General features: G+C 27.5%; 1 protein-coding gene across 1 annotated transcript; it reads right to left on the bottom strand.

Moving 5' to 3' along the window:
- Nucleotides 1-4,767: 4,767 nt before the first annotated feature.
- On the bottom strand, nt 4,768-12,600 carry TTLL1A (Tubulin tyrosine ligase-like 1A). The gene is made up of 4 exons (XM_075303137.1): nt 11,967-12,600; nt 11,111-11,900; nt 5,099-5,439; nt 4,768-5,035 (listed from the first exon to the last, which is right to left on the bottom strand). Exons 1-4 carry the CDS (start codon nt 12,020-12,022, stop codon nt 4,894-4,896), a joined length of 1,329 nt encoding a protein of 442 aa, XP_075159252.1. The 5' UTR covers nt 12,023-12,600; the 3' UTR covers nt 4,768-4,893.
- Between the last annotated feature and the right edge of the window lie 287 nt (nt 12,601-12,887).

Below are 12,887 nucleotides of genomic sequence, written 5' to 3' on the forward strand. Positions count from 1 at the left end.
CAAACGAAATTTTAGACAAGCAAAGTTCGTTTCTCATTTGCTTTTCCTTGAAAGGAAGTGTATTTGGAAGAAAAGTATATACTTTTTGTGATAAACGTTTATTCTTTTCCAGGATGTAAAAACAATTTCATAAAGACTAACTCAAAAAAAATTTTTTTTCTGGCTAATTGCATTTTCCCTCACATCTTTCTCACTTCCACGAAGTTTTTTAGTTCTTAGCACCTTTTTCTGTAATACAAACAATGTACAAGAAATTATACGATTTTATAAATCTTAAAATTTTTTTTACCTTTCGCCTGGACGGAGAATCGAACCACGGACCATGCAATTTGTAAGCCAACACACTATCCACTGAGCTATGTAGCCGTTATTGTCATCAATAGACAATTACCCATATAAGTTATATTTATATAGCATAGCTTGCGGCGCCCACGAGCCGATTAAACAAAGTTTATTTAACAGAAAAATACATTTAGTTGGGCACCGTGGAGCAGTGGTTGCTACGTCTGACTTGCATGCCAAGGGTCATGGGTTCGATCCCTGCTTCGACCAAAATTTTTTTTTACATATATTCCAGATATGGTCGGAAGATTCCGAAAAAATGTTCAACATTAAATTCTACTATATTAAATTTTTACTATGAACTGTAAAATGTGTTTTATTAAAAACCTAAAGTCAGAAAAGAACAGTGTTTGATATAAACGAAATGGACTGTGTTGTTGGTTCAAAAATAACTTTTTTTATTAAAAAATAAACATTTTATAACAAACGATTTTTTTAGTGATAAAAGTGTATATTTGAAGCAATTCAAAAACTAACAAAAGAAAAACGTTTTCGGTACACGTTTTCCAAACGTTTTTTTTTTCTTTGAGTGTAGCTTATTAAAATATAGACACATTTCTTTAATTCATATGTACGAGGGTTGCCTTTTATATTTCTGGATTAGATAGCACGAACCAAATATTAATAATCGAAAATAGCTTTTTTTGCCACTCTGATTGCATTTTGAACGCATTAAACGCTTTTTCAAGTGTCAAAAAACGTTGATCTCTCATTTTATTTGTTACGTACGGGAATAAAAAGAAGCCATTCGGTAAATCGATGTATTCGGTTGTTATTCCAGCAAGATAGTGTTACACCGCGATAAAATTGGTTCAAATAAACCACGAACTGCTGCCATATCTAACGTATGGCATAACAGTTGGTAGATTTCTACCAAAATTGGTATATTTTTTACTTTTTGGTAGATTGGTAAAATTCTTGGTGTTTTGGTAGATTTTTCAAAATGTTCATCTCCAACTAAGAGGTACTTAAATAAAATTTTCTAGAGAATCAACATTTTATGTAAAAACAAAATTTTGGCAAATATTCTATAATAAATAAAATTCTGATGGCCTCAGTTGTCAATGGTTTTTATATCTTAATACTAATATTATATTTACTATAAATTTAGTAGTATAAATAAATAGTATAAGTAGTATAAATAAATAAATAAATTAAATGTTGACACAATTTTCTATAGAAATAAAATTTTCTATGGAAATAAAATTTTGACAAAATTTTCTGTAGAAATAAAATGTTGACCAAATTGTCTATATAAATAAAATTTTCTATGGAAATAAAATTTTGACAAAATTTTCTATGGAAATAAAATTTTGACAAAATTTTCTATGGAAATAAAATTTTGACAAAATTTTCTATAGAAATAAAATTCTGACAAAATATTCAACAAAATTGTCTATAGAAATAAAATTTTGACAAAATTTTCTATAGAAAAAAAATTTTCTATAGAAATAAAATTTTGTCAAAATTTTCTATAGAACTAAAAGTTTGACAAAATTTTCTATAGAAATAAAATTTTGACAATATTTTCTATAGAAATAAAATTTTGACAAAATTTTCTATAGAACTAAAATTTTGACAAAATTTTCTATAGAACTAAAATTTTGACAAAATTTTCTATAGAACTAAAATTTTGACAAAATTTTTTATAGAAATAAAATTTTGACAAAAATTCTATAGAAATAAAATTTTGACAAAATTTCCTATAGAAATAAAATTCTGACAAAATATTCAACAAAATTGTCTATAGAAATAAAATTTTGACAAAATTTTCTATAGAAAAAAAAAAAATTTCTATGGAAATAAAATTTTGTCAAAATTTTCTATAGAACTAAAAGTTTGACAAAATTTTCTATAGAAATAAAATGTTCACAATATTTTCTATAGAACTAAAATTTTGACAAAATTTTCTATAGAAATAAAATGTTGACAAAATTTTCTATAAAAATAAAATTTTGACAAAATTTTCTATATAAATAAAATTTTGACAAAATTTTTTCTATGGAAATAAATTTTTTACAAAATTGTCTATAGAAACAAAATTTTGACAAAATTTCCTATAGAAATAAAATTCTGACAAAATATTCAACAAAATTGTCAATAAAAATAAAACTTTTACAAAATTTTCTATAGAAAAAAATTTTCTATAGAAATAAAATTTTGTCGAAAATTTCTATAGAACTAAAAGTTTGACAACATTTTCTATAGAAATAAAATTTTGACAATATTGTCTATAGAAATAAAATTGTGGCAAAATTTTTTATAGAAATTAAATTTTGACAAAATTTCCTATAGAAATAAAATTCTGACAAAATATTCAACAAAATTGTCTATAGAAAAAAATTTTTGCCAAATTTTCTATAGAAATAAAATTTTATCAAAATTTTCTATAGAACTAAAAGTTTGACAAAATTTTCTATAGAAATAAAATTTTGACAATATTTTCTATAGAAATAAAATTTTGACAAAATTTTCTATAGAAATAAATGTTGACAAAATTTTCTATAGAAATAAAACTTTCCATGGACATAAAATTTTGACAAAATTTTCTATAGAAATAAAATTTTAACAAAATTTTCTATAGAAATACAATTTTGACAAACTTTTTTATAGAAATAAAATTTTGATAAAATTTTCTATAGAAACAGAATTTTGACAAAATTTCCTATAGAAATAAAATTCTGACAAAATATTCAACAAAATTTTCTATAGAAATAAAATGTTGACAAAATTTTCTATAGAAATAAAATGTTGACAAAATTTTCTAAAGTAATAAAATTTTGACCAAATTTTCTAAAGTAATAAAATTTTGACCAAATTTTCTAAAGAAATAAAATTTTGACAAAAGTTTCTATAGAAACAAAATTTTGACAAAATTTTATAAAAAAAAAAATTAGAAAATTTTCAATGGAAATAAAATATTGACAAAATTTTCTAGAAAAATTAAATTTTGACAAAATTTTCTATAGAAATACAATTTTATTTGTTGTTCAGCTTTAAAAGCATTGTGTTGACTAAACTACAAGAGTAGCTTAACCAACAAAGGAAAAGAATGTTTGTCAAACTTATTTGGGCAAAGCCCTATAGACTGCAAGATGGGTGGATGGACGCACGTTTCGGAATTACCACATTCCTCATCAGCATCCTCTATTTGCACCAAAACTATCAACCAATTATCAGAATAAATTCAGGCAGTTCACTAAACCCAAAAGTAAACCACACTTGGGAGCCACCTTGGTGCAATGGTTAGCATGCCCGCCTTGCATACACAAGGTCGGGGGTTCGATTCTTGCTTCGACCGAACACCAAAAAGTTTTTCAACGGTGGATTATCCCACCTCAGTAATGCTGGTGACATTTCTGAGGGTTTTCAAAGCTTCTCTAAGTGGTTTCACTGCAATGTGGAACGCCGTTCGGACTCGGCTATAGAAAGGAGGTCCCTTGTCATTAAGCTTAACATGGAATCGGGCAGCACTCAGTGATAAGAGGGAAGTTCACCAATGTGGTATCACAATGGACTGAATAGTCTAAGTGAGCCTGATACATCGGGCTGCCACCTAACCTAACCTAAACCACACTTGAACTTTTCGAAAAAAAGGTTTTACATGATAGCCGGCTTATGCCGAAATAAATTCATACAAACATTTCTCTTTTCCTTTGCCACCATCAAATTTTGATAAAATATTCTATAGATACAAAATTTTGACAAAATTTTCTATAGAAATAGAATTTTGACAAAAAAACTATGGAAATAAAATTCTGACAAAATATTCAACAAAATTTTCTATAGAAATAAAATGTTGACAAAAGTTTCTATAGAAATAAAATTTTGACAAATTTTTCTATAGAAATACAATTTTAACAATATTTTCTATAGAAATAAAATTTTGACAAAATTATCTATAGAAATAAAATTTTGACAAAAGTTTCTATAGAAATAAAATTTTGACAAAAATTTCTATAGAAATAAAATTTTTACAAAATTTTCTATAGCAATAAAATTTTGACAAAAACTTTCTATAGAAATAAAATGTTGACAAAACTATCTATAGAAATAAAATTTTGACAAAATTTTTATAGAAATAAAATTTTGACAAACATTTGTTATAGAAATAAAATGTTAAAAAAAAATTAATCATATACTTCAACATATTTTTTTTTTTAATTCGGCAGAATTTTGGTAAAATTTTCTTAACATTTTGGTAGATTATTTTTGGTTTGAGTGGCAACTGTGCACCGGAGCCTATTATGGAAACGCATTTTTTAAGGAGTTTAAAAAGTTAGAACGTTGTTGTGTCAGATGAACGTAAATTAAAGAAAACGATGTTGCAAAATAAATTTTACATTTTCGATTGTTAGACCACCAGCAAATAATATGGATTCAAACAAAAATTTAATAAATTCTTCGGGAAAAAATATAAACAAATTTACATTAATTTAAAAATAATATTTTTTCTCTCTTCTAAATTAAATTGCACATATTTTATAAAAATAGAATCAATATCATCACAGTTAATACATATATAAAATAAAAATAATTATTAATAGCACACTATTTCCATCTATTGCCCATCGATTTGGAATTTTTATTCTGTTGACTATTTTGTGCTTCCTCTTGGGCAGCCAATTCTTCATCAATTAATAGTTCAAAATTACCCAAAGCATCAGCACTGGGGATTTTATTCCAACGAACACTGTAAGCGAAAATTTTTAATAATAAGAGACAACAAATATCGTCCAAAAATGTTGCTACTTACTCTGGCACCCCATCGGGAGGTAACACTACCGATAAGATATTATCTATTAATTTATATTTCAAAATTCGATCTGTCACCGTTGTTGATGTTAAGGATGGTGATGCATTAACTTCCACCAACCAAGGTTTAAGATTATTATCGATTATAATGTCATAGCCATAGCATTCGAAACAATGACGATCACTGGCCATCACTGGAGCCACAGCACGTAGGGAATGTACTATAAGCCAGGAAATTGCACCAAATAAACGATCGGTAACTTCTTTACCTCTGGTTCCCTCCAGATAGAGAGCTAAATTTTGTACTGACCATTTACCACCATGTAAGGAATTATATTCACCCTGTGAGAAATTAAAAAGGAATGCATTCGAAAGGGGATATATTTATTTATATTGTATTTATTTTATATTTATGTGCAAGGTTCTTGGTAAAAATCTGTTTCAAAGTCGTGAGAGAGACATGTCAAAACCCATCAAAAACAAAATAAAAAATATGGGGGAAAAACATGGAGAGATACACAACATATTCGCCACAACTATTTGGGGACATAAGGTTTCTCTAGATTTAAATTTAAGGCAAACCAAATATGAACTACGATGCCTAGACGGTCAAGTAACAAAATCAAGGGATCGATTTGTATAATGGCTGTATCAAAACCTGGACAGATGGCCGGACGGGCATCATTAGTTTGTCTTAGAATTTTAACCCCATCAAAGGGACACAACATCGTATACGTGATGACAAAAATAGAGAAGAATTAATAAACATGATCATCATACGTCCCATAGTGCCATTATTAGTGTTACTTATACGATCAAATGTACTAACATCACTAAATTTTTTTAAATACCTATATAAACCCTAATCCTTAAAATTTAAAATGATCGACATTTTGGTATTTTTTAGTGCCAACCATACTCCACTCCACGGAGATTTTGGTGGATATTGTGCGGTAGAAATAAAGCGAGAAACCACCCTTTTAGGTAATTCTTCGTTGACGCGTGATCAGTGCGATAGTGCCGAGTATTGATGGAATATTCATAGTCTGCGGCCGAAATGTTTATTTTCTCAGGGCTCTAATACTGTCCTTGGGACATTTGCCCGATAGTATTTGGCAGCAATTTGATCTGGTCGATTAATACGAGAGAGAAGAGAGAGAAGAGACATCGACCGTTAGCGCGATCTCACCATTCCCAAAAATTATGCGCTTGATGGTCAAAATTGACATATTGATTTTTAATGACAAAATCGCGACATCGAAAGTAGAAGTGTGCGCCGGACACACGAGAATCACGTGAGTCGTGAATGAAAATCAAATAAATCTCGTGAATAAGAATAGCAAACATGTGTGGTGCGCGAAGGTGTATGAAAATCATATTTTGTTTGTGAATAAAATCTCTCCAAAATCGAGCTCACGATAAAATTCACGCTCTCAACAAAATTCTCGTTCGCAATAAATTCACAATAAGATTCACGATCACACTCATGGTAAAATATAGGCACACAAAAAATGATCAGACTTACCAACAAAATGTACATTCACGATCAAATAACGATTTCAAATAACTTCGCCGTTTTGATCATACTCAAGACTTCAATAGCATCCATTATTTGATGGTTCACTACAGTGTGGCCAGATATAGGGGAAATTCCCTACACGTAGTTTTTTCTAATGTAGAGCGTCTTGTAGGGACGTAGAGGCACAACGTAGGGATTTTTTTTTTCACTCCACACAATTTTTAATATTTTTTTACATTTTGGTGGCTCTAGTGAAGGAAAATAGGAGCCGGTAAGGTTTGATCTTTAACAATGTGTTGTGTCTTACCACAAATCGACCAAACAAATATTTATATAGACAATTTTATCAAAATTTTATTTCTAATGAAATTTTTGTTATAATGTTATTTCTATAGACAATTTTGTATCTATAGAAAATTTGGTCATAATTTTATTCCATTGGAAAATTGGGTCAAAATTTTATTTCTATAAAAAAAAGATGTCAAAACTTTATTCCTGTAGGAAGCTTTGTCAAAATTTTATTTCTACAGAAAATTCTGTCACAACTTTGTTCTTATAGAAAATTGTGTTAACATTTTATTTCTTTAGAAAATTTTGTTAAAATTTTATTTTTATAGAAAATTTCGTCAAAATGTTATTTCTATAGGAAATTTTGTCAAAATTTTATTTCTATATAAAATTTTCTCAAAGTTTTATTTCTATAAAAACTGTTCTCAAAATTTTATTTGGAAAATTTTGTCATAATTTTATTTCTATAGAAAATTTTGTCAAAATTTTATTTCTATAGAAAATTTTATCATAATTTTATTTCGATAGAATTTTTTTTTAAATTTTATTTCTATAGAAAATTTTGTCATAATTTTATTTCGATAGAATTTTTTTTTAAATTTTATTTCTATAGAAAATTTTGTCATAATTTTATTTCTATAGAAAATTTTGTCAAAATTTTATTTCTATAGAAAATTTTGTCAGAATTTTATTTCTATAGGAAATTTTGTCAAAATTTTATTTCTATAGAAAATTCTGTTCAAATTTTATTTCTATAGAAAATTTGTTCAACATTTCATTTTTTGTTCAAAATATTGTTAAAATTGTATTTCTATAGAAAAATTTGTCAAAATTCTATTTCTATAGAAACTTTTGTCAACATTTTATTTCTATAGAGAATTTTGTCAAAATTTTATTTCTATAGAAAATTTTGTCAAAATTATATTTCTATAGAAAATTTTGTTGAATATTTTGTCAGAATTTTATTTCTATAAGAAATTATGTCAACATTTTATTTCTATAGAGAATTTTGTCAAAATTTTGTATCTATAGAATATTTTATCAAAATTTGATGGTGGCAAAGGAAAAGAGAAATGTTTGTATGAATTTATTTTGGCATAAGCCGGCTATCATGTAAAACCCTTTTTCGGAAGGTTCAAGTGTGGTTCACTTTTGGGTTTAGTGAACTGCCTGAATTTATTCTGATAATTGGTTGATAGTTTTGGTGCACGTAGAGGATGCTGATGAGTAATGTGGTAATTCCGAAACGTGCGTCCATCCAACCATCTTGCAGTCTATAGAGCTTTGCCCAAATAAGTTTGACAAACATTCTTTTATTCTGTTGGTTAAGCTACTCTTGTAGTTTAGTCAACACAATGGTTTTAAAGCTGAGATCAAAACAACAAATAAAATTGTATTTCTATAGAAAATTTTGTCAAAATTTCATTTTTTCTAGAAAATTTTGTCAATATTTTATTTCTATTGAAAATTTTCTAAATTTTTTTCTATATAAAATTTTGTTTCTATAGAAACTTTTGTCAAAATTTTATTTCTTTAGAAAATTTGGTAAAAATTTTATTTCTTTAGAAAATTTTGTCAACATTTTATTTCTATAGAAAATTTTGTTGAATATTTTGTCAGAATTTTATTTCTATAGGAAATTTTTTCAAAATTTTGTTTCTATAGAAAATTTTGTCAAAATTTTATTTCTATAGAAAATTTTGTCAAAATTTTATTTCTATAGAAAATATTGTAAAAATTTTATTTCTATAGAAAATTTTGTCAAAATTTTATTTCCATAGAAAATTTTGTCAAAATTTTATTTCTATAGAAAATCTTGTCAAAATTTTATTTCTATAGAAAATTTTGTCAAAATTTTATTTCTATAGAAAATTTTGTCAGAATTTTATTTCTATAGGAAATTTTGTCAAAATTTTATTTCTATAGAAAATTTTGTGCAAATTTTATTTCTATAGAAAATTTTGTCAAAATTTTATTTCTATAGAAAATTTTGTTAAATATTTTGTCAGAATTTTATTTCTATAGGAAATTTTGTCAAAATGTTATTTCTATAGAAAATTTTGTCAAAATTTTATTTCTATAGAAAATTTTGTCAAAATTTTATTTCTATAGAAAATGTTCTCAAATTTTTATTTCTATAGAAAATTTTCTCAAAATTTTATTTCTATAGAAAATTTTCTCAAAATTTTATTTCGTAATCAGAATAAAATTTTATTTCTATAGAAAATTTTGTAAATTTTTTTCTAAAGAAAAGTTTGTCACAATTTTGTTCTTATAGAAAATTTTGTTAACATTTTATTTTTTTAGAAAATGTTCTCACAATTTTATTTCTATAGAAAATTTTATCATTATTTTATTTCTATAGAAAATTTTGTCAAAATTTTATTTCTATAGAAATTGTTGTCAAAATTTCATTTCTATAGAAATTGTTGTCAAAATTTTATTTTTATAGGAAATTTTGTCAAAATTTTATTTCTATAGAAAATTTTGTTAACATTTTATTTCGTTAGAAAATCTTGTCACAATTTTATTTCTATAGAAAATTTTATCATAATTTTATTTCTATAGAAAATTTTGTCAAAATTTTATTTCTATAGAAAATTTTGTCACAATTTAATTTTTATAGAAAATTTTGTCAAAATTTTATTTCTATAGAAAATTTTGTCAAAATTTTATTTCAGTAGAAAATTTTGTCAAAATTTTATTTCCTTAGAAAATTTTGTCAACATTTTATTTCTATAGAAAATTTTCTCAAAACTTTATTCCTATAGAAAATTTTGTCAACATTTTATTGCTATAGAAAATTATGTCAAAATTATATTTCTATAGAATTTTTTCTCAAAAATTGTTTTATAGAAACTTTTAACAATATTTTATTTTTATATAAACTTTTTCCAAAATTCAAGAATTCTACAAATCTTCCAAACAAAAAAAATCTGGTATTTTTGGTAGAATTCTGGTATTTTGGAATTTTTGGTAGAATTATCAACTGTAGCAACCGTGGTGACAATAAAAATTTATTTGCATTTTCATATGTTTTAAAATAATAAAGCACATAGACCCATTTTTGTTTTGTAAATTTCGTTTGAATATTGTAGGGAACATGTTTTGAGAGTGTAGGTGCTTTTTGCTAATGGTTCCGTCGTGAGTTATGAAAATGTTCTTTACTCATGAGTAATTGTGGCGAGTCATGACATTTGTCGTAAATCACAATCAATTTTCGCTAATCATGAGAATTTTCGTATCCCGAAAAATTTTCGTGAATCTCAAAAATTGTCGTGAATCGTACGTGAGCGTGCATTAGCCTGATTTTCAATTTTGTGAATGTGCGTGAACGTGAATTCCTACCTACATATCGTACGTGAAGGTGAGTAAAAATGTTTTCTCTGAGAGAAATTTCACTCACACTTCTAATAGAATGTTATCGCAAAAGTCAACTTTTAAAATTTTTCAAATAATCGACTTATATGCATGTATCATTGTTGAATTGGAGAACTTTCATAAACGTTATCCGATTAAACGACTTTTAATGATAAAATCGAAAATCGCGACATTTGAAAGTCAATTTTTCAGTAATCGCAAAATATTTAAATTAAATTTCCAAATTTGAAAAATGCCGTAAATTTTTAGTTTGTCATAACCAAAAGTCCGCATTTTCTAATTTTGAAAAAATCGACTATTCCGCATTTTAAAAACCAAAAACTTCCACTTTATGATCTAAATATGAAATCGAATAAAAATCAGGGTAAAAATTTCATTAAAACTTCAAAAGATTAATTTAATTTGAAAACAGTTTCATTTAAAATGAAAATGTTTTCATTTGATTTGAAAAAGGTTGCATTTGATTTGGAAAAGGTTGCATTTGATCTGAAAAAGGATTCATTTGATTTGAAAAAGGTTTAATTTGATTTGAAAAGGGTTTCATTTGATTTGAAAAAGGTTTCACTTGATTTGAAAAAGGTTTCATTTGATTTGAAAAAGGATTCATTTGATATGGAAAAGGTTTCATTCGATCTGAAAAAGGATTCATTTGATTTGGAAAAGGTTTCATTTGATTTGAAAAGGGTTTCATTTGATATCAAAAAGGTTTCATTTGATTTGAAAAAGGTTTCAATTGATATGCAAAAGGTTTCATTTGAAGTGAAAATGCTATATATCAGTGTGAACAACAATTTGGAAAATTCTTTATAACATTCGCCCACTTACCCCATGCTTTTGGACACTGACATTAGTCAAATGGACATACATATTATCCAGCTCCGTCATACTGGTATCATATTTCACCGTACAAAATCGACAAAATCCTTGCTTAAAGAGATACGCCTTCAGCGGCCTAAATGAGGTGACCAGAACATATAAACGCAAATCGAATTTCTTGCCACCAATCAATAGAGGATTATCAATATAACGGGAAATGACATAACTCTCCTTGGCAATCTGCGGATGAAAGGCACCCTTAGCCTCTCGTGACCATTTCTTGAGTTTGGACAATTTATTTATTAGGAATATACCAGCTCCCTGAGATTTTCCACAGGGTTTCATGATCCAAGTACTCTGGGGATTTTTACGATATTCCTCCACGAACATATTATAGTCGGCCGGCAGGACAAAGGTCACTGGTATAAAATCCAAATACAAATAACGAGTACTACTGCCACCACCAGACCAATTGGCATCGGATTTTTCAGCCAAAGCATTGCCATCTCTTTCCAAATCTTTGCGATAGCGTTTGATATTCTTCACCAATAAATCCTTGCGCGAGAGTTCATAATGATTGGGAAAATGATTGATCATTTGATTGTCATTCATGCGATAGCCACTATCCACACTGAATATATTGCGGCATGTCTGGACACCAGCCCAATAGAAATTCCAATCATCATCGGCACCAACTTGACTCCAGCCTCGTTTCTCGAAATTATTCACTAGAACAGATTTATCCAAATCTGTACAAAAATAGACTTTCATGCGTTCATGGGCCATGTTATTGTTGACTCTGTGGATAAGACGCAAATGTAATGAAATTGTGGTATTCCAATTAGGCTCAAGATTTCTTACATACCTGCCATACATATTGGAATAGCTGGCATTTGACCTTCTTACCGATTCTTGCGTCATTGTTGTCAGAGGCAGAGCTGTAGAACTCTTTTCAGACTTTCTTCGCCAAGTCTGCGTGGCTTGTTTTTGTTTAAAAAAATGGAAAACTTCTTTGGTTTGTTTTTAATTGTACTTTTGCCTTGCCTTTCTTAATTTCTCCAATTTATGATGGCTGATGATGACGCAGATTAAACAAAAATTAAAGTTTTATCCATAGGTTTCCGTATCTCTCTAGTGGCGGCGGCACCACCTTCTTCCTAGGCACAGCGAAAAGTTTTCACTCAACCTACAGCACCAGCACCGTTGCAAGTTCTGGCATTTATTGCTAGAAAACTCCTCTAACAAAACGACCCCAAACAATTCCAATTCTCCTTTCTCTTCTTTTATGGATTTTGTTTGAATTGTTGAACGTCGTCAACGCTCCTTTGTCAAATCAATGTGGGTTACCTTGGATATTCTTCGAGGATTGTTGCTTTGCTATAAACATCAACAATGCAAAATAGAAAAAGTGAAATTTTTATACACAGCCAATTCCAAGAGGTTTTTTTTTAATTTGTAAAAAAAAAATATTTTGTCTTATTACAAAATAAAAAAAAAATTGACAATATTTTTTCTATAATACAAATAATTTGTTGGCAAAATCTAAAATTCAAAGTATGTTTGTTTATTTGTTTGTTTGTATGTTCCGGGTAAGCTCAGAAACGGCTGAACCGATTTGCTTGAAATTTTCAAAGAATTTTCAAAGTAGAGGGCGTTCTTGTGGTGAAAATAGGGTACCTCATTTTTTGAGATCTGGTCGAGGAAGGGGACCTCCCCATTGCGCCACTTTTTTGGACTAAAATTCTCCGATTTTGTTGAAATTTTCAGGGAAGATTTGGGGTGGCCT

Source organism: Haematobia irritans, chromosome 3 (assembly GCF_050003625.1).
Source record: "Haematobia irritans isolate KBUSLIRL chromosome 3, ASM5000362v1, whole genome shotgun sequence".
Classification (NCBI taxonomy): Eukaryota; Metazoa; Arthropoda; class Insecta; order Diptera; family Muscidae; genus Haematobia; species Haematobia irritans.

Coding starts and splice junctions, on each gene's coding strand:
- TTLL1A (XM_075303137.1), bottom strand. CDS start 12,022: ATGACGCAAGAATCGGTAAGAAGGTCAAATGCCAGCTATTCCAATATG. Junction 5,440..11,110: donor TCAGTGTCCAAAAGCATGGG/GTAAGTGGGCGA, acceptor AATTTCTCACAG/GGTGAATATAATTCCTTACA. Junction 5,036..5,098: donor CCTCCCGATGGGGTGCCAGA/GTAAGTAGCAAC, acceptor TTTCGCTTACAG/TGTTCGTTGGAATAAAATCC.